Source organism: Meleagris gallopavo, chromosome 17 (genome assembly GCF_905368555.1).
Source record: "Meleagris gallopavo chromosome 17, MGAL_WU_HG_1.1, whole genome shotgun sequence".
Lineage (NCBI taxonomy): Eukaryota > Metazoa > Chordata > Aves > Galliformes > Phasianidae > Meleagris > Meleagris gallopavo.
This window is the reverse complement of record NC_139420.1, coordinates 4,343,030-4,364,107: the sequence shown is the minus strand read 5'-3', so window position 1 is coordinate 4,364,107 and position 21,078 is coordinate 4,343,030. Positions and strand designations below refer to the sequence as shown.

Sequence of the window (21,078 nt, the reverse complement as noted above, 5' to 3'; positions counted from 1 at the left end):
TAATACATTTTGCTGTTCTTTTTTTGCTGTGTCCTATGCAGCTAGTTGTGTTTGTGTTGACTTTTCTATCGTGGTCACCCTGTTAAACTCTCTAATAAGGGTTGTCAGGCATTTTGGATGTATTTACCTAATTTTGATCATTTCACTGTTAATTCTGCCTTTATTGTTTCTTTGTAATTGGAGAGATAGTCATATTCTTTTGGGCAGAACAGAATGTTGCATTCTTAGCCTTTTATTTCTGTTTAATAGCTAATGATTTAATAGACAGTAAATGAGACGATTCTTTGATCACTGCTCCAACGCCATTATTTTCAATTAAGACACAATGAACTGAAGCTAATTTAAATAGAAACAGACTTTGGCCCAGGCTGTTATGTATTTATACAAAATGCACTTAGATGGGCAGCTACTTTGTTATCATACTGACAAAAATACTACCCAGAGGTGGCCCAACAGACAGGTGATGAGTGATTTGTCTGTAGACAAGGGATGTGAATCTCTCCTGCTCAAAGCCATATATCCCCTCTGCCTAACAGTATAATAGCTTCCCAGCAAGAGAGTAATTCAGTCCACATTTTTCATGGTCTACATAATTAGTGGTAAATACAATTAAGCATTCCTTGACATTGCACTTACCGACCTCAGTGTGACTGGATCGTCAATGGAGTCGCACAGATCTACTTGTTCAGTTGTATTGCCATCCCTGGTTCCTGCAGTTGGGCACAGGCCATAATACTGACCTACCATTGTGCCTTGAAATTGCTTACACTGTAAAAATTTGAGATGAAAACATCATTCTTGAGTCAGTGAAACTCTCATGTTTATTCCATCGTTGAAAAGGAATGTTTAATGTTTTTGGCATTCGAAGGAAAAGAATGGCTTTATGATTAAGGCACTGAAATGCTTCTCAGCATTTATTACCATATCTTTTGCTGATTTCCTGTGTGATTTTGGGTAAGTCAGTCATTTCTCTTGGAACCTCACTTCCTTATCTGCAAGCAAGGCTGAGAAAAAAAATCTTTCCCATCCTCAGCCTGCCTTACATTATTTTTCAAGCTACAGATGACTCTGAATGGACAAAATCCTTATCTCCAAAAGCCCCACTAACTTCAGTGGTCTTCTGCCATGGACTCTCTTGAAGGTCTTCTCCCAAGTCTTGTTTTTCCTGCAAGCCAGAACTAAGTAGGGCGGTGAAGCTGAAAAGTTTACGAACAAGTTGCTCAGCTATTCTGCTTCTGGGAGATTAAGGAGCCTTTAGACAAAGTGGGATGTGCTTTTTCTATATGTGTGCCAAACCATGGGGCTTCAGTCCTCACTGGTGGGGAAAAAAAGCCTTGAAGAAAAGGATTAAAGTAGTTGTATCATGGCAGGGACCTCCTTTTCTTGACCATCTGTCAGTATATATAAGCACTGCTGAAGTATTGCTGGTCTGCTACAGTGGGTTTTGCATCTCCTCATTGGCCTTTGAGCCACTGTTAGAGAGAAGTGGCAGTGAGGAAGGGAGCACCTCGGGATGGTTGTATTGCATGGAGAAGTCTAACCTGATGAGCTGTGGTGGCTGTCAGTCTTCACAGCTTCACAGATGCTCCCTGCAAAGTTTGTGAACTCCTTTTCCTCCCTTTAAAAGCCTGAACTGTAGTAACTGCGTGTGAAGAAAAATTCTGAAAACACTGTAGTTATGTTAGTCAGGAACATCAGCCACAAAGCGGCGTCAAGTGAGGAAATTATAATGAGGACAGCTTCTTAGTCCAAATGTTTATCTCAGTAGTGTACAAATGAAAGGGAGACAGCTGCCCAATTAATTCATTCTTCGATAGTAATATTTTCATGTTCTTTGCAAGTTACACAGAAATTGACTGATGGTTCAAATTAATGTCTGCTGTAATTCACATGGCTTCCATGGAGCTACGCCATGGACTAATGTAGCCTGATTTTTTTGTAACAGAAAAGGCCCTCAGTGGAACATAAGGGAGCCAGAGGGCCTCAACCTCCTCATTTCTGCCCACATGTAAAGTGCAATAGCAACAGGCTCAATGTGCCCAAGCAGTGGCATACATTAAAACAGTGGTGCTACGATAATATACCATGAACTCCATCTGTACAAGAATGCACTCTATTGTTAGCTTGCTAGAGAAAAGCACTTCTGTGAATTATTTTTCACCTTTTCATAATTTCCTGCCTAATTATAATGAAAGTCAAATTCAAACCATTCCCACCCCCTGCTTTTCTAACACAAACCTTATCTTGAACTCTCCATAATTAATGTTAAAACAATAGAAGACCTAATTTTGCTAGCAGCAGTCGGCTAGGCATTATCTAATGTGCAGTAAAACAAGTGTCAGAAAGGGAGGAAAGGTAATAGCTGAACTAGATTGAATCTGCAGAACGTTCTTCCCTCCTTCAGAGAAAAGCAGATGAATGACTGAGGACCTTATTCAGCAGCTGAGCACAGTGATCTCAAACCACAGCCATGTGGGCCATAAGGGGGAAAAAGAGGAAAGATAGGGGAGAGATAGTGCAGTTCTTTAACTTAGGTTATGCTGAATTTTGGGAACGGACCTGCAGCACATTCTTAGGACAACTTACAGAAAGAAACGACTGCCTGCAGTTGTTAACACATTGGTTTATGCAGAAGCTCTGAAAACAAAAGCAGTGCTTGTAATTAGCAAGTTCTGCAGCTGCATCGCCATTAAAGTATGCGATCAAGAATGTAACATACATAAAGTGGAGCTAATCTTATTTCTCCATTTATCATATTTTTGAGTGCCTATCACTGCATTACCTGAGAGCTTTATTTGTCATCACTCGCTCAGAAATTAGCTCATTCTAGGAGTCCAAACTCAGTAAGCAGTGAAAACGTTCTCTTCCCATTTATATGATGGATTTACTTTTGGTGCCAGTTGGTTTATTACACAATTCATTTTGAACTAGATCGTATTTTTTAAGTGATTTGTTTTTTTCTTTAGTGCTGCTGAGGGGTTTGAGATTGACAGCACCGGAGGGTTAACCGCTCTGCTCGCCCCAGCACAGGGCCAGCTCGGGGCTGCAGCAGGCAGCTGTGCAGCTAGAAAGCTTTTCAAGTGCGGGTGTTTAATTGGGTGAATCCACCTCCATGCCCAAGCAGTGCTTTTAATCTCACCTGATTAGTGCCACCGGATCAGTATCATCAACTCCATGAAATCAGCTGGTAACAACCTGAAGTCACCGTTGATTTCGTTTCATCCATCTCTGACAGCTGGGAGGTGATGGACTCTGCAGTCCATCACAATTCCTGAAATAATGACTCCCCCTGATGCTTGGCCAAACCATGATGCTTATGGCAGCAATGTGTTCCTTGCCCAATCAGAAGGATGATTTAAGAGGTGAGGATCCCACCCTGGATTTAGGTGTTTGCTTTACCTCCCTGCATTACTCCAGCCCTGCTATGTGAAGTTGCTGGTCTGTAGCAGTAGTGTCACAGGGATGACCAGAATACCTCTATGTCAGAAGGATTTACTGGCAAGGAACCTGTTGGAGACTGTGGATTGTCTTGTTTTATATGTGTGGACAGGTTTACCTAAGTTAGGGAAATAACTGAATATCATTGAGCTGCTTGAAATGCATTAAATTTGTAATTAGAGCTTCTGGTTTCCAGTTATTCTGGCCAGAAAACAGCCTCTTTGCCCCCAAATAAAATTCATCACTATGAGTCACAAGAGAGAGACAGGAGAACATGGCAGATCTTTCAGCAATATGTCAGCTGTTGAATTAAGGATTTTGCTTTTTGTCGAAATATCAGAGGTTCTGACATTTAGGTCACCAGTTCTGCTAATTAGTTTCCAATCCGGACAAAACACGATCAGAAAAGAGTAGCACAGCCACTTACTGAATATTAACAGATTTGTCTTAAAAACACACTTGTAACACAGCAACAGGTTGAAGTCTATAGTGTTCTACAAATGTGCCAAGCTAAAACATTGGGTTTAGAATCATATTTGCACACAAAACAGCTCCATGTATAGCAATAAGGATGACAGTGAGGCAGTGTACGAGATCACATATTGAAGAATTAATATTCTGTACACAGTACACATTGTACACAGTTTATAGCAAAATATATGTGTGTGTCTTCCTGAAGCTATTTTTAAACGCAGTCTTCAAAGCCAGCTTGAGAAAACAGTGTTTAGTCTGGGAGAGGATCCGTTAAGAACAGACCATGCCGACATGTGCAATTACACAGATTTCGGCAGAGATGCTTATGGTGTCTTCCAAGAGACCAGCTGCTGCTTCAGAGGAAGAAAACAATTCTATGGCGTAGCATTTGGCTGCTCTGAGAGCAGAAATGCAAAGGGCATGGATCCCAGTCCTGGAAAAAAATCATTAGCCTGAACTGCGATATTGCTCAGGATCAACTCTGAATATTTTATACTAAGAGATGCACAGAGTAAACAGCTCAACAGAAGCAAATGTAGCAATAAGAGACTGTTGTTTTGAGAAAATTGACAAATATCTGGAGGCTTTTTCTCCAAGTTCTGTAGGAAATTAACCTTGCTTTATAAACTTTGATGCGGTGGGGCCATTTGAATATTTTAATTGAGGCTGTGTGAACCTCACGGATTCTCAGGCACTTACACCTCTTGAACTGTTATTCTGGCTGGGCAAATTAACTCAGATTTCCATTGTCATCATAACTGGGGCCAAAACGTGCTTCCAACTAATGTCTGTGCGAAAGGCACTGAGGTGACAGAGGTGTTCCAGAGGGCAGAGTCCGCTCCGTGTGAATGCGACAACAGCCATTAGCTGTTAGCTAAGGGATGAGGAAAAAGTCCTTATCTCCACCCTCTTTGCAGAGGTCGTAGTTGAGAGAAGAGGGACTGGGCAGCAAATGATGCTTTCTGGACAGCAGAGCCTCCCATTTTAGCTAAGCAACAATTTTTTGAGCCATGGAGGTGCTGTGTAGCAGCAAGATGGGCATATGATGCTGAATCTTCCAACCCTCCTAATAGGCTTTATTTGCAGAGAGCTTTGTGCTGAGGCAGCAACCACCACTCTCTGCCACCAGACCTTTGCCTCCATCCCCCCTCCCCCGGCTCTGTGGGCCTCAATTGTGTGTTAGAATGTAACTTGAGGGTTTGTTTTGGGGTTTAATTGCTCCACACCCACATTTCAGTGACTCCAAGATGCACTCCCTTGAGCTACTTAACGGCAGCTGAGGTTGGGGATGATGAGCCTGACACACCGCTGTCATTTTGAAGTGCAGTTAATTCATTTGACATGAAAAGCACCTACCACTGACAGCAACCAGCTCCCCTTCTCCGCTGTGGGAGAAGGTAGTTTTGTTCTTGCTCTATTTTTAATTAACATTTTTACACTCTCACTGTACAGAACTGGAAACCAGAATGAGAATTACTTTGCCTTCATTGAAACAGCAGCAGGATGAGAAGTACGGGTAGCTCGACGGTTGCATCAGGCTTGGGGTGCATCTGTGATCGAGAGGGGAATTGGGAAAATCCAGCCAGAAAGGATGGTAGCTAAATAGTGGATTAGTGAGTTAGATAAGGATGAAGGAACAAAAAGAAGTTGCCAGTGGTATTTTTTCTTCTGTTTATATGAAGTACAGGGAATGGAAGTGTTGCTGGGGAGTGGCTTTGTCCTACTCCAGTTCTGCTGTGTGCTGTAATTGTGAGTGCCAGGTTCCATTGAAGCAGTGCTGAGCAGTAACTAAGTGGCAGGATTTAACCATTTGTTCTGTGTTGTGGATTCTTAAGGTCTGATTTATACAAATGTCATTGGACTGAAACATTAGAAGAGGAATAAAACTGTAACGCACGTAATTCACTCCCACATCAGAGATCTGTATCCATTGGTAGAGGTCAGCAGTTACCTTTGTGTGCTGGGATCACAGCACAAGCATCTCTAGAACTTTAAAGTTTACATTTGTTTAAATGGGAAGTAGCAACGAAATCCATTACCTCTACATTTTTCCAAATGGGGAGAAGCCAGAGCATACAAGCATGTTCTGGCCAGTGAACAACTAACTGTGCAAAGACAGCAAAGACAGACAGATCTATGCTGGAAATAAAGATGTATGTATCCCTGTATATAAAATCTGTGTTACGTATACAGTACAAACTGCGTAATGATTATTGCTTCTGTTCTATTTTTGCTGTCGTAATTATTGTGCAAATGGTCCCATGTGCAGTGAGTAACAACTACTGCCATGCAGTCCTGTGTTAAGTCCTCCCTTAAACGTGAGTGCAGATCAGAAATCTGTCACGAGCCAGAAAAAGGGGATGTACTGTAATCAATGAAAGACTGCTGAGCAGAGATGCATGAACTCCTTGAAGTGCCAAGAATGGGCTGTTAAATACACATATCCTTCACTGAAGAAGATCTGAGCATTCCTTTGAGTTGCATGCATTTATTATTTGTGGAGTATTGACGACGTACTCAGCTCTGTGTAAAAAGCAGTGCAGATGCTGTGCCTATCCTACAGATCTCACAGCTGAATGAGAGCTGCACAGGGCTTGCTACAATATAGTCGTTCTGGGAGGTAATCCTTTATTGAGTTACTTGTACAAATACCCAGAGCAGCTTAGCAGTGAGGAGGGAATGGCATTGCCCAGGGAACAGAGAATAGAGATTGCCCAGCAGGACTGCCAGCGAGGGGGAGTGCTCTGCTGGAGCTGCACTGGCAGAAATGATAAGTTCCTAGCAGGAAGCACGATCTCCTATTTATATGCTGTATTTATTTGCGCTTTTCCGATTCCTGCTCCTACGATTACTGCCTGGATTTAATTTACAACCCCTCCCCAGTGACTCTTTGGCTTCCTCTTGAAAAAATAAGGGAAAATCCTTAAGACATGCAGCCCTTCCTTAGGTCTCTTACACTCACCATTATCTGCTGCAGAGCAAAATTAATGCGTACCCTTTCTTATTGTTTTCCTTCTTAATTCATTTCTTTCTATAGAGGCTCAGCAAGGACCAATTTTCCAAGTGAGTTTTTAATCGCCTGAGCCCAGCGTGATTACTGTCCTCCAATCTAGTTGCCATTTGATGCAATCAGCATTTCAGAATACAATGATTTTTTTCCCCCAAACATGAATGCTGTATGGCCAACTGATGACACTTGGCTTCAAAGAAACATAAAATCTCAACAGTGCTGCGTGGAAGAAAATAACCTGATTGTGAGGACTCCCCTGGCTGAATGCGTGAAAATAATGTGAAGGAGTAATGGTGTAATGTGGATATGGAGCACAAAGAAATGCATGATTCCAGTACTGAGGGTGGGGAGGCAGGGAGGGATGGGTGGAGGAGCTGGGAATGCAGCGTGCTCAAAGGTTTCTCACTGCTGGAATGCTTTGAAAGGGCCTTTCAGGAGTACATGTTGCCAGGGGAGATTTTCTCTCCGTTTCTTTTTTTGCCACCCCACAAATAAAAAATTTCAATATGCCAGTACTGGAAAACTGGAGACTTGAGGTGCTCCTGTCATGCAGAAGCTGTAGCCTTCTGGATTTTCCCAACCTGCAGCGAGTTTAGCGTGAAAGATTATCAGCGTAAAATAAGATAATCTTTCCTTGGGCTAAAGTGCTTATTGTTGTGTTTTTCAGCACATTTTGTACATTATAAATGCCAAGGCTACATTTGCAAAATTAGAGAGCGGTGATCAGGACCAGAGTGCCACAGGCAGGGGCAAAGTAACACAGAATGAAATAAAGGATGGGGAGGGGACATCAGCTGCATTTTCCTTGCAGCAGATGCCCAGAGCTGGGTATCTCCTTGCAGCCCCTTCAGCTGAGTCCTGAATGACTGCATTAACCCCTGAGCCTGGGAAGATCCACTCCATCACTGTGGAGATGCTGGGGGGCTTCTCCTGTGTGTACTTTGTAGAACAAAGCCAATGCCCACAACCTATGCATCCTTCCCACTGTTCTCTGCAATGCAATGTGATTCCAACTATTTAGGTTACAGCTTGTTTGTTTTTTACAGTGTTGTTGGTGAGTATGGTTGTCTAAAGTCTAGTAGACAGCCATTTGCTGGGACCTTCTGTTCTTTGCAAACTTGACAATGTGGCTTGTTTAATCGCCTTATGTTATTATTGATATTTTCATCTTCTCTAACTAATTTTTGCTGAGGAAAAATGTATTATTGCCAACTCTGATCTCCTTAATTCTGGTAAGAAAATGCCTCCAGCTTCATCCCATTTGAAGGAGACACAGATGGTTTTGTACAGGATCGTGACTCTTTAGAGAAGGCTGCTGGCATTGTGTGAGTGTCTGTGGGGTCAGGACAGGAAGGGATCCTATTTAGCGAGACTGGAAAAGAGCTGGAAAGGTGTCTGCCATTGCCTGTTTTTCAAATAATTGTTTCTCTGTCACTGGGAGTTCAGAAAGAGCTGCAGCAGGAAAAAAAACTGAGGTACCTGAAAGTGAAGGTGGTTCTAAATAAAGAAAGATAGGATGTGACTGAAAGGCAAAAAGAAAACTAAGGGAAAGAAATACAACGCATACAGAAAAGCAGGGATGGAAGCAGAGCAGCTCAGCCCTTCCACCCCCCCTGGCTCAGGGTGGGACACTGGTGCACACTGTGCTGCAGCTGCTGTGCTTGTGCTCGTGCTCTCTGGAAGGCAGAGGGGATGCCCAGCTGTTGTCCACTGAGTTATTTCTTTCTGGTTTTGGCTTAGGAACCTTTCGGTGCCATAAAGTGTGTGAGATGTGAGCTGCAGAGTGCAGGCATGTTTGCTTGTCTGCTGCCCACTGAGCAGCACGGGAACGAGAAGTGTGTTTTACTTATACCCATCTGAGTAAAATGTTTGCTGAATAACCCTCTGGAATCTGGGCACATAGATGGAAGTGGTGTGGGCTATAGATCGAGGAGGCAGCATACAGCTGCACAAGAATGGTCCTTAATGCTGAGTCAATAAGCACAAACACCTGCACTGAACACGAGTTTACTAAAATCCAGTGACCTGCTGCAGACACAGTCCGTGTTAGGTAACAAGGAAGGCTGCAAAGTGTAGAAAAGCAAACATCTTACTACCACAGAAAAAGTGCTCTTTCACATTAAATCGATAGGACTACATCTCTGACCTGCATAAAACATGAGACTTTAATAGAGTCATTGCAGTAAACAGAATCTAATAGCTTTGGTAGCTACAGGTTGACTTCAGAGATGCCTGCTGCAGGAGAATGCCCTGCTATCAAGGTGAGATTACTGGCAGGCAGGAATAATTTCCTTCAAAGTCATGTTCTCTCTCTCGTTGAAAGTTTGAAGTCGAGGAGTAGTTTTGAAGAGAACATGAGCTTCTTAAAGACAATTAAGAGCAAAATAATTTACAAAGCCTTCAGTGCTGTGCTCATAACTATAAAACCACAGGACAGCACTGGTTACCTTGGGTAGGGCATGCCAGGGATACGGTATTAGCTGCACAGGATTTGTGTTCTGTTTAGGCAGAAATATGACAGCCACAGCACTGGGTTCTTTGTCACTATTTAATTTTGTCTCTCTGTTTAATGCAAGCAGGGAAGAAAGTGTCTTCAGAGCACAATAGCAAAAAGAAAAATTACGTATTAAGTAGAAAAATGAAATCAGTATTTCACATTAATTTGTAACTTGTTCTTTTTTGGTAGCTATAGCAAGCTAGGAGAGGAAAGAAAGATAACAACCTAGGATTTCATGGGAAAGTAGTTTCTGTGTTTGTGCACGGAATACTTTGCATCTGATTGCTCCTATGTGGTCGTTCATCTGGTAGAGCTATGATATCCCTCTGAGTAAGCCTGTTTTGGACTGTCAGTGTGACTAACGTTTGCACAAAATCGATGCTAACTTGAACTACTTTTGGTAGCAGCCAATGCAAACAGTTCAGCTTGGGCTAACAGATCTGAGTCAGTGATACATGTAAGACACGGACAAATGTAATACATTTTTCCCCAAACCCAAGTGAACTAATGTACAGCTTGCTCAGGTGTATTTGCCAGAGCTGTAAACCTGCTGTGCATTTGGATTACCTGGCTGATTTATTTCCATTTTGGTTTTCAGGTCTCTCTTGTTCTAGGGTTTTTTTAACCTAGACTTTCCCTGCCTCTTTCTTGAGATTTTTAATCTGGAAGTTTTTTTGGTGTTTTTTGTTTGTTTGTTTGTTTTTCCAACTCTTTTATGCTTTCATTATTACTATGTCACAACAACAACAATTCAGCAACCAAATTTACCATCTATGTGCCTGTTTGCCTCAGTGTTGGAGTGACCTGCAGCTCCAACCTCACTTATCTCTGCATGGGGAGTGGCAGCACGTCTCCTGCAGAGATGAACTCGGGGATGCCATCTAAGGATGATGGGCTCTACGTGGGATCAATGGCAGAGGCACTGTATGAACCCGTAATTGCCCAGTCCCATGCCAGAAGCTTCTAAGGAGAAAGTGATAGTATCATTAAAGAAACACATGTGGTCAAGGCAAGTAACTGTTCCCAGCTTGCTCATCATGCTTTGCAACCACTGGTTGAGTATAGTTTCCTCTTAAGTCCATAATGTACCTTTAGGCTAGGAAAGAGAAATCTCAGCTTCTAGTAGAAGCACCAACTCAGTGGATGTTTTCTGTGATTCCAGGGTTTAGGATGCATTTTTATGTTGTAGGTAGCTTTTACATATACTTGTCTTGTGATTAAGAGAATCGGTCTAAAGAAAAAACATTTCTTCATGTTCCTGTGCTTTTACATTCTTTGACTGCAGCCTGTTTTTCTGTATCTATGCAGCCCTGAGGGGAGATGCTAAAAAACAAGCCAAAAGAGGAAAAATCCAAAAGTATAACAGAAAACTAACAGCAATACTCTTGGTTTGTCATTTATCTTTCATGCATGAGTTGGAATGGCTGTTTTGGCCCAGATTTGACAGGGGAGCTCCTGAGCTTTGCAGATCTATCTTGGCATTTAAATAGAGTTCATGAAGGCACAACAGCCGTAGATGGCAGAAAGATTGACAGGAAAAACATTCATTCGTAGCTGGATTTTAACAGGGTCTTAGTTTGGTGAGCAAGAAGTTCAGTCCACCCAGGTCATATGGGCTTAGAGCCATGGAGGAGTCACGTAGCTCAACACTGATCCTCCTGACAATTCGATCTCTGCCTTTAAATCAAAGTTAATAGCAAACTATGGATTTTGATACATCCTTGTTCCTAAAGAGCTCTGTGGAAGAAGGGTAGATTTTGTGTCATCCCAAACGTAGGTGTTCTGACATTTGTTCTCACTGTCATTAGCAAGTTTGTAAAATTCTTTTCCAAAGAGAAAACTCCATGTGCTGTTATGCATTTTGCAGATCCTTGTAGTCCTTAGGTCTGCAGCCCCTTCTACAGTCTTCCTGCTGTCGTTGTCTTGTCTTGGAGATTTGGAAATTCTGGGCCAACACCACAGCAATCCTCAGAGTTCCTCTTTTGGTCAGTGGTTTCAATAAGCTGTGTTCCCTCACTGTGGAAAGGATTGTGCAGGGGAGATGCCATCCTTGGCTATGCCATACCCCTTAACTCTGCCCCTTGCCCTTAGAAGATACTTAAAGTTCAATGAAAAGTCCAAGCAACAGGTGGAGATGGTGGGAGATTGCAGTGACCCTTCTTAGCCCTGAAGACACACTTTAGTTAGAGAGTTTGTAAATCAAAACACTTTTTCACCTTTGATACAACAGATTCTTTTTCTGTCAGTGCAGTGGACAAACATCAATATGACAGGCATTTGCACCAGGCATGCTGTTTCTCTGCTCTGCACAAGGTAGCTGAGATGTGTCGCCTTCCCCCTTGTTGGAGCGTGGATTTATTGATGCAATCAAAGTCAGAAAACAGGCAGCAACAGAACACGCTTCACCTGAGCGCTCTCCCCAAACAGGGCTGCTCCTGCTTTTAAGCCCTGCAGGATTTGTCCTGTTCCACTCCCTGCACTGGAGGGACAATTTCCTCCTCTGCTGCTGCAGCTGGAGAACATAAAAGCAGCTGCTGCTGTGATCAGATTGTCGTGCTTGTAACTCATGAGCTGTGTGTAACCCCTCTGTGATTCAGAAGCATTGCAACCGCTGTCCCTGTGTGGGTAGCAAGAGGTGAGCTGTGCCCTGAGGCCCCTTCTGGTTTGCTTCCTCTGATCCTTCTGCATGTGAGTTTCCCTTGTTCCTCACTCCTTGGGCTTCTCCTCCTGCTCTGGCAAGGAACCTCAGCCAGGAGTGGGAGGGATAGCAGGCTATAAGGCAGCAGGTTATGTAAGGATCTCTTTGCAAGAGACTCCAGCTGACTGAGGTGCAGCTTATGTATGTCTGATGTAGTATTTCCTTTGAATTTTTATGCAGAATTTAAGTTTCTAATTTAAGGCTGTGTCACGACTGAACCATGCCATCTTTAGCACAGTCTTACAGTCTTGTTTACATACCGAGGCAAGCAAATCTGGCGCTTTGCACTAAGGAGTTAAGCTCAGTCTCACAATTGTGTCATTCTGACATTAAAGAGAGATGAAATATTTTCTTTGAAAAAATCTGCTATGTCACTCAGTCACCTCCTGACAATTTCAAGAGCCTTGAGACTGCACTTGAATGGAAACCTAGCTGCATTTTTGATACACCGAGACCCTGTTCTTTCTAGTGCACTCACCCTGAAGGACCTCCCTGTGTTTCCTGCAGTGTCTGTCCGGGAGCTCTCCCTGCAAAGCTCCATCTGCAGGAGCACAGCTCAGCAGTGTGCATCGCACAGCCACACCAGCACAGGAGCTGGGACTCACAGGGCAGGTGCTGTATTGCTGGAATACCACGGGACGTGTGATCTAGCAATTTCTAGAGGCTGTTGGGAGTATTTGTACGTGTGAGGATCTTGCACCATCTTTGCTTGTACAGCTCTGAACATGGTTCTCTGAACAACGCCCAGCTGTCTCCCTTGGCTTTTTCCACTTACTGCATAGGGAGCTCTCTCTCTTAATGCTAAATTTCTCTGTCAACTTGTATTAAATGTATAAAGCACTCTGGTAAGAGGGTAAATATATATACCTATGTGACCAGAGAAGGAAGACAATTTCTTAGCTCTTGGCATTCTTTCTGGACAATTATACTGAAGCACTTGGCTGAGTGAAAGTGGTTTAAGGGCTGTTTTTGTTGGCCATGTTTGCTTTCTAAATGTCCCCTTTTCCTTATTTTTCCTAATTAATGAATTATTTGTTGCTCAGAAACTAAAAGCTAGCAGGGAAGACTTATGAATGTAGATGCACTAAAATCTAGGCATAGGACCAAAGCTCCCTTTGCAAAATAGAAGTGTACTGCTGTGTATTTAAAAATTCCTTCTGGATTTTTTCCCCTTGTTTTCAGATGATTCTTTAAGCTAAAAATGGTGTCTCCTTTCCTGACTGGTACAAGATTAAAGGCTGTATTGCTGTGGCCAACATTCATGATGGAACACATCACCCTAAATACTACACTAAGCCTGCAAGCTTTGTTACTTACTCTTTTGTCTGATGGACTTGTGGCTTTATGGTGCTGTTCTAGTTGCAATATATTCAAATCCCATTCCAAGGGAAGGGGTGCAGGTGTCCTTCAGAGGCAGAAGCAAGCATATGGGCTCCTTTTCCCTACGGAATAATCCAGCACAAAGACGTGGCATGTAGTCCTGGCCCTGCTCTGAAGTCCTTCTTTTCCACTGTGCAGTGGGAGGGCTGGGTGCCCGTGTCCTACACCAGGGCTCAACACACTGAGTGTCCTCCAGCTTTCTGCATGCTGTGTTGTAGCACCTATGAAGCGCTTGTGGGAGATGGGGAAATGAGGAGGTCACCTGCATTTGCCAGGAGTGAGAAGAAAGCAGCAGCAATTATAGCTGACCTGCAGGGTTTTTTCTTTCTTTTTAATAACACGTTCTTTAGAAACCTTTATTTTCCCTCTTAAAATTTCATTGGGAAAATTGAAGGATATGCAACATATGAAATTGAATGAATACGCATGTAATTGTTTCTTTTTCTTTTAATTTCATGGAGCCTTAGATCTTAAATTTCAGTCACAGGGATTAGAGCCATGAATCTGAACAATAAGTTTACTTACTACATAGAAGATTACTTTTTAAGCCCATTATTTTACAAAGAACTTCAGTGCAACTGGAGTATGCTATATCTGCCTAAATATTCTCCCCTCTCACTTTTCTCAACAATGTGTAAATTACTGTCAGCCTATAACCCCATTTGTGTAATTCAAGTGCAGGAAAAAAAAAAAAGAAGAAACAACTGAGGAAAAAAGCAGTTTATATTTCAAACACATGTGTTAGTTTCATCCAATGAACAGTTTCTACAGAACAGGTTCAGCGTTTGAAATTAGAATTGGCGCAAGAAAGAGCTGGCACCATATTGCTGGGGTTTCACCAGGTAAACAGCTCTTAATCCCTCCTGGGACACCAGCTGATGAATATGAAGCACATGGATGTTTACTTAAACTACCAAGTGTTTTAATCTGCAGACGTTAAAGGATCAAACACTTAAGCTAAAGACACCTCATACAAGTATGTGCTTAGAATTTGTGCTGGTTAGAGATGCTTTATCTCAGTGCAAAGAATGAAGATGTCTGTCTAGAGATAAGCATGGCTGGCTGAGAAGGCTGCTAGCCCAGGAGCAGCACTGCTTCGAGTGACAAGCAGAAGCCAAGCTGACTTGTGTACCAGACTGCCTAAGCAACATAAACTCTGGGAGGAAGGATGGGTACCACTTGCATAGCAAATAGACAAAAGTATCAAGCATCATTTCTTCATATGCAAGGAGCTGACAACCCTGGTGGACCAACCACCAGGTCCTGCAAGCAAAGATGTTCCAAAGATACCATCTTAATCTGGCCAGTGATCTCACCTAATGAAGATGATCTCTTGATTTGTAATCTGTACAAAGTGGTGCTGAATCACTGGGGAGAGCAGAAACAGTCGCATTTAATTCTGAGAGAATTCCTCAGATTTTTGTAGGAAAAAAGGAGATAAAAGCTCAGCTGATTAGTAAAGGGTCTTTGCACATGGAGCAGAAACCATGTTGGCAGGAACCATGTACTGCTATTAGCTGCCCCTAACCACTTCCAGCATTCACTCTGCAGAATCAGTGAGAACGAAATGCCAAGTGTCTGCCCATCCTCGCAGCTGCACAGCCACTGTGAATGCACAGCGGTTATTACTGAGCCCGAATTATGTCAGGCCAAGGAGCAAGCTGGAGCCTGAAAGCACATCCACCTTCTCTGATCCTCCTCTTTTAACCTGTGCACCCAACAAACTTATCATCTCTAGCAGGAACGCCCCTGCATGGCATGCTGGAAAGTGAATGAGAGCAGCTGCTCTGCACCTGGGACTGAAATCTTGGCAGATCTCGTGTGTTGTTTAATAATTTTGCATAGATCAACAGTTTTTGAATAGTGCACACTTCATTCAGTACAGCAGGTTTTTAAATTCTCATTGTACATTTATGGATCATTGCACCTTTTCTAAGCCACAGCAATTGTCTCTATTGTTAAACCAAAATGTTAATGTCTTCCATGCTGTCCTTCCCTCTAGTTCAGTGCATTTCAATGGGGGTTAAAAGGTAAAAGCACTCCAAAACTTCAAATAGGCACCGACATCATTAGGAGCTACACTTAGTCCCATCTCCCTCTTCCTGCTTCTCCTCATCAGTAAACAGTGACATCTAGAGAAAAATGAAGCTTCTTTAATAAGACAATAGAGTGTCACTAATTCTGTTGCGCTGATTGCTGCTGAGCTTGTATTGAAATGATCTCATGTTGTCCATGTAGAGCTCTGTGCAGCCGTGTGACTGATCATCCCCTCCAGAAGCCTGTCTCACACACCATCACGTTCCTGTGGTCTTTTGCTCATGCAGCTCTTCCATTTGCCATGCAGTTTTCCAAATCTTTGTTTCCATGGGCAGAGGATCTCCTTTTCATTCTAGCTTCCAGCTGCCCATTGCTACACTTCAGAGCATAAATTACAGTTTGCATTTTGTACCAGTGTCATAAGTAGTCTTCAGAATGGGCCCAATCTGGCAAATGGAGTTATGGATGTTACTGTCTGCATCTGACAACTAAAGATGTAGAACATGGGAAATCTCTCAGGCCCATCTTGACCCGTGGAAGCTGGTAGATGGGAGAAACTTTCATTGTAATGATATTTCTAAGTATAGCTATTGGAGTGCACTGAATCATGCTGTTTGTGTATCGTTTATATGTGACATTATTACTCACTGCTAAGATGAAAAGCAAACACATACACCGCATTGGGGAATACTTGATTTAAACTCTTGCTTTTGTTTCTAAGTAGGAAACAAACTTCAGAACATATCTCGAGGGATTCTCACGGCCAACCCTTGTATCTGAAACTACGGCAGCTATTCCAGAGAACAGTATTTGGAGAACTGATTTGCCAACAAACACAAATTCGTGTGAAGAGACTGTTGCAAAAATGACACTTCCAAGACTACTCTGCACGTGTCTAAAATTAAAAGGGAATAAAACTTCTGCTTCCATTAGTTCCAATGTCCTTTGCTTCCCTTCACTCTATTTATCCTCAATCTCCCATTTGCCTCCAATTGCTTGGAGACAAAATCTGTAGACCCCACTGCACACCATGAGCTGGGGCACAGGGAAGCAGAACTATTTTCAGAATTAACTGCGTAGAGAAATGCCTGTGTGCAAGAGGTTGAATTGCATGCTTTGTCAGAAGCCTCACCAAGGCTTTGTTAACACAGTGGAAAACCTTTTATTTTTACTGTGCGTTAATTAATGTGTCGTGACATAAAGTACAACTGCAGCCAAAACAAGAAGTCTGACATTTTCTAGGCTGACTACTATCAAGCAAATTTAATCCGAATTTAAATAAAAACAGCTTTGCTGAGCTGAAAAATGCTTGGGAAAACCCTTTGTTTCTCTGTCTCCAGACATAAAGTCATAAACCCTATCTTCTCACCCTGTTGTTGGCTGAGGAAAGACTCCAGCAGTGCAAAGAATGGAGCCAGGGAGGCACTGTGCTCACCAACACAGGAGGAGCACATCAGACTCATTGCCCCTTGTGCTTGTTTCTCATACAGGGAATCAAATTCCTCAGGCTCACGGCAAAATAGAAATCAGACAACATAAGGGCTAGGAGTAGCACAGCAAGTCCTTCCTAATGGGCTAACAGGACAACCGAGAACAATATAGCAGAAAAGGTGGAAAAGAAGGCATTCAAGGAATATCACAAAATTGCCATTGTAAGATTATTAGGTGAGCTATATAGCAAGTTGGGCTTTGCTGTCCAAAAATGGAACAGCTGCTCACTGGTTAATGAACACAAGGATTTGGGCTGCTTTCTGTCACATCTGGCTCTCGGTCTCCCTATGCAACGAATGACCTGCGAGCTGAGGATGAAGTGCAAGATTTTCATCAAAACCTTGATGGAAAGCCGTAAAAATTAACCACACAGCAAAGCTGATTTGTTTTCCTGTCAGTTCCCATCCCCTCTGTTTCACCTGTTCCCCCAAAGAGCGTGTAAACCTGCACTGACCCTTTCAGGGAATGCTTTCCCAATTACTCTTTAGATTGCCAGCGCTTGATGAGGCTGTGAGTGGCAGCACAGGCCAAACGGTGCTTCTCACAATTACTTGTGGGGATTGCAGCCAACCACCTGCTTCAAAGCCCACAGAGGTTAATTGCAGCCCTCTGTCTCCTGTCCTGCCCCTGCACTTCTACAGCACAGTTAGATGTAAAGATGTGTACTTACCTCTTGGTCTGTATATATGTGAATGGATGGCTCTGTCTGGATGCAATCTGTGAAATGTGTAAGCCAAGCCTGTTGGTATTTTTACAGCTGCAATTAAAAAGTCCATCTTTCTGTTCCCCAGTTCAGAGCCTTGCCTGCTTGCTGACAAAAATCCAAGGACCTTTTAAGCCAGTACAAAGAGTAATCTAAAATATTAGCCACTGTCTTGTCAGGTATTAGTTATTCCCTCGATCAGGCCTTGATGTTTATCCCTCCCTCTTTGGGTTTTCTTAATTATTTCTGCCTTGTTTTAATTCTCAGAAAACTCCCTAGATGTGGGCTTTATGATTTAGAATCTCAACTGCTCATTCAATTAATGGGCTTGATTAACGTGCTTAAACTTCCCAGAGACACTTGTGACACGTTATGAGGGGGAAACAAGGATTCTGAGTATGCTCCATCTCATTTGTGATACTCCTGAGACTGGAATCCATTAGAAACTCTTTTATCAGATAGAGTTTATTTTTCATATTTAAATTTCTTTTTTTTTTTTTTAATTCTTGTATTTATTTAGCATTGGTGTGGAAGGATTATTCTTTCCAAGAGTGACTTAGATTCCTGTGCTCCTTTCCTTGTAACTTGGTTTACTTTGCAAAAAAATGATTCTAATTTCAGTATGATGATTAGAATCTGACAAGCTGACATGCAAATGGCATAAGTGGAGGTGCAGCTCTTTCACTTTGTGTATGAGTATCATATATGGAGAGAAAACCATCACATAGTGAGCTTTCCTAACAAGGCTGTAAGATATTAAGATATTCTGTGCTTTGAACTCCACGTACCCGGAATCTAACCCCTCCTTCAGCCAGTATCCCTTCATATCTTTGTCTGTTGACACAGTGCACAATACTGGTGGTTGGGGTGGGTGGTTGGACTAAATGATCTGAGAGGTCTTTTTCAGCCTTAGTGATTCAGTGATTCTATATCAGAGCCTCAGTACAACGCAATACAGAACAGTCCTGATGAGAGAACGGAGCCCATTTCAGTGACAGAACCACCTCGTGTGACCCACAGCTCTGCTTCAAAGCAGAGTGAAGATGTGTAACGAATACACGTACATAGGCACGTATAGATACATGTATATGCATGAATGTGCATATATATAAACTCAATATGTTAATCTAAATGTATGCATGGTCTAAAAGTGTACATACACACACACACATCAGAATATAAAAAACATGCCTTATCAAGAAGTTCCATCCTTCCTGGATGCGAGTCAAATGCACTGCTATGCCAGATTCCTTATATAATTTCATATAATGACACACAGCAACTATGAATACATTTTACTAAAACAATTACAGAGAAGTTCTAAAAATTAATGCTTCTGCTGCACTTCTGCTCACAAGCCATACGGGGAGCTTCTGTCTTTCAGTATTACAGTGCTCAAGGAAAAAGAAAAGGATTCTATTTTATGGTTCTGAGTCAGTCTTTTTCTTACTAACATATGGCCCCATTTTTCCAGGTTCTTTAAGCAAGTTGTAAACGTAAACTTTGATGCATATGGAGTTTGATTCATGAAGAGTTTAATTTGCCTAGTATAAAAGATTCACGTAGGTTATATAACATCATTAAATTATTTTTGTAGTTTGAGTAGGCTCCATTGAGGAAGGCAAAACTGTTTCCCTGGCGTCCATTTATCACTGTTTGCTGCTAATTAGAAAACTGAAAATGCAATATGCATGATTCGCATTATCTGCGTTGTCTTTGGACTGATGCATTGTTCCTTCTGCTTCCTCAGGAACTTTTATTCATTTCTCAATTAATCTTTTTTTTTTTTTTTTTTTAAGGTTTCTGACAGATGTGACTCCATCTTCGTTAATGGCAAGGAAATGAAAAGCAAAGTGGATACTATTGTTAACTTCACTTATGAGCATTTTACCACCCAGTTAGAAGTGACGGTCTGGGTTCCACGGCTGCCGCTGCAGATAGAGATCTCTGACACAGAGCTCAGCCAGATCAAAGGCTGGAGGATACCCGTCACCTCCAATAAGAGGTATGCTTACAGCATTAGCACCATCCTGAGCCTTTGGTTTTAGAATGCTTCAAATTTTTAGTATTTCTCAGAATCTCAAGTCTCCTGTTTGAAATGAGATCTATACTCTGTCTTTGCCTTCATTACAATGCCCAACAATGCTATCAGTAGGCTGCATTTTACCCTGACCTGTTTAGTTTAAAAGTCAGTAGCTCTGCTTGGAGCAGTAATCAATTCCACGCAATCTCAGGAAATCGTATCACAAACTCCAATGTGCAAATCTGACAAAAAGAACCTTGCAGCCCCATATACAAAAGTTTTTGTGTGTGCGATGTTCAGCACTACCAGTGCTGATTTCTAGGTACGTGGCTGAATAAAAGAAGGCAAGGGAGGAGTCAGGCATTGGGTCACTGAGCACACACAGCACTTAGATGTTGCACAAGTCCAAGTCAGCCTATGCTCTGCAGGACTCAGCCTGGGCACGGCTCAGGGAACAGCTTACACCAGAAACCAAAGGGCACCACACACAGATCCAGAGGACATGCACATCTCAGTGGCGTGGCATACAGAAATAGCCATTCATCATGAACTCAGCAGTCTACCATAGCATTAGAGAGGGAAGAGTGAGCCTCAGGAGAGAAAATCCAGATATTCTGAGGCTGTTTGGTTTTAAGAACGATCAGAGTTTCTGATTTTGCTTTCCTGTAGTCACTAAATACTTGAGTAACGTGCTGGTTTCACCATCGTGTTGGGAGGCTGCTGTTCAGCCCATTCCTCTGCAGTGTGAGGCATAATTTTATGCAAAATACTTACATTTCATAAAAATTGAGAGACTTTGAAGGCTGGAAAAAGCATAGCTCCTTATTTTTCCTTAGCATAACTTGATATTTCCAAATTCTAAAGCAGCAACAAAAGTACACTTTGCACAATACAGTTTCTGTCATTTTGTTGCTCTGGATTATGTGCTAGACCCCTTTTTATAAATGCATGTACGGTAACTGTTGAGTCCCAGCCTGAAGCACTGATTGAGCACCTGGGGAAAGGTCCCAGTCAGCCCTGGGTACACAGGTGAAGGCAATTCAGCTGTGTGATAGGAATGGGTGGAGCCTGGCTGCACCTCCCTTAGACCCCACTTAAGGGCCGACTGCTACTGGGAAGGATCTCTGGTTGGAGATCCCTTCCTTGTGGAGTCTTTCCTGTGGGCTCAGATCTTCAGAGACAGGTGAGTACTTTTCCTTTTCCTTTGTAGCATCATTGCATTCACGTTAGTCCTTTTGTTGTTACACTGCTGTATTGCCCTTCCAACGTGTTGACCTTTCTGATTGTAACAATGAGTAATGCTTAATATTAACAAATTCTGAGCAGA

At 42.4% G+C, this 21,078-nt stretch overlaps 1 protein-coding gene across 1 annotated transcript in view; it reads left to right on the top strand.

Moving 5' to 3' along the window:
* Positions 1 to 21,078, top strand: part of TMEM132B (transmembrane protein 132B) — a 177,966-nt gene that overhangs the window by 142,894 nt on the left and 13,994 nt on the right. The window contains exon 6 of the mRNA XM_085238511.1: positions 19,528 to 19,733. Coding sequence (XP_085094637.1) covers positions 19,528 to 19,733 — 206 coding nt within the window. The remainder of the gene's footprint in view (positions 1 to 19,527; positions 19,734 to 21,078) is intronic.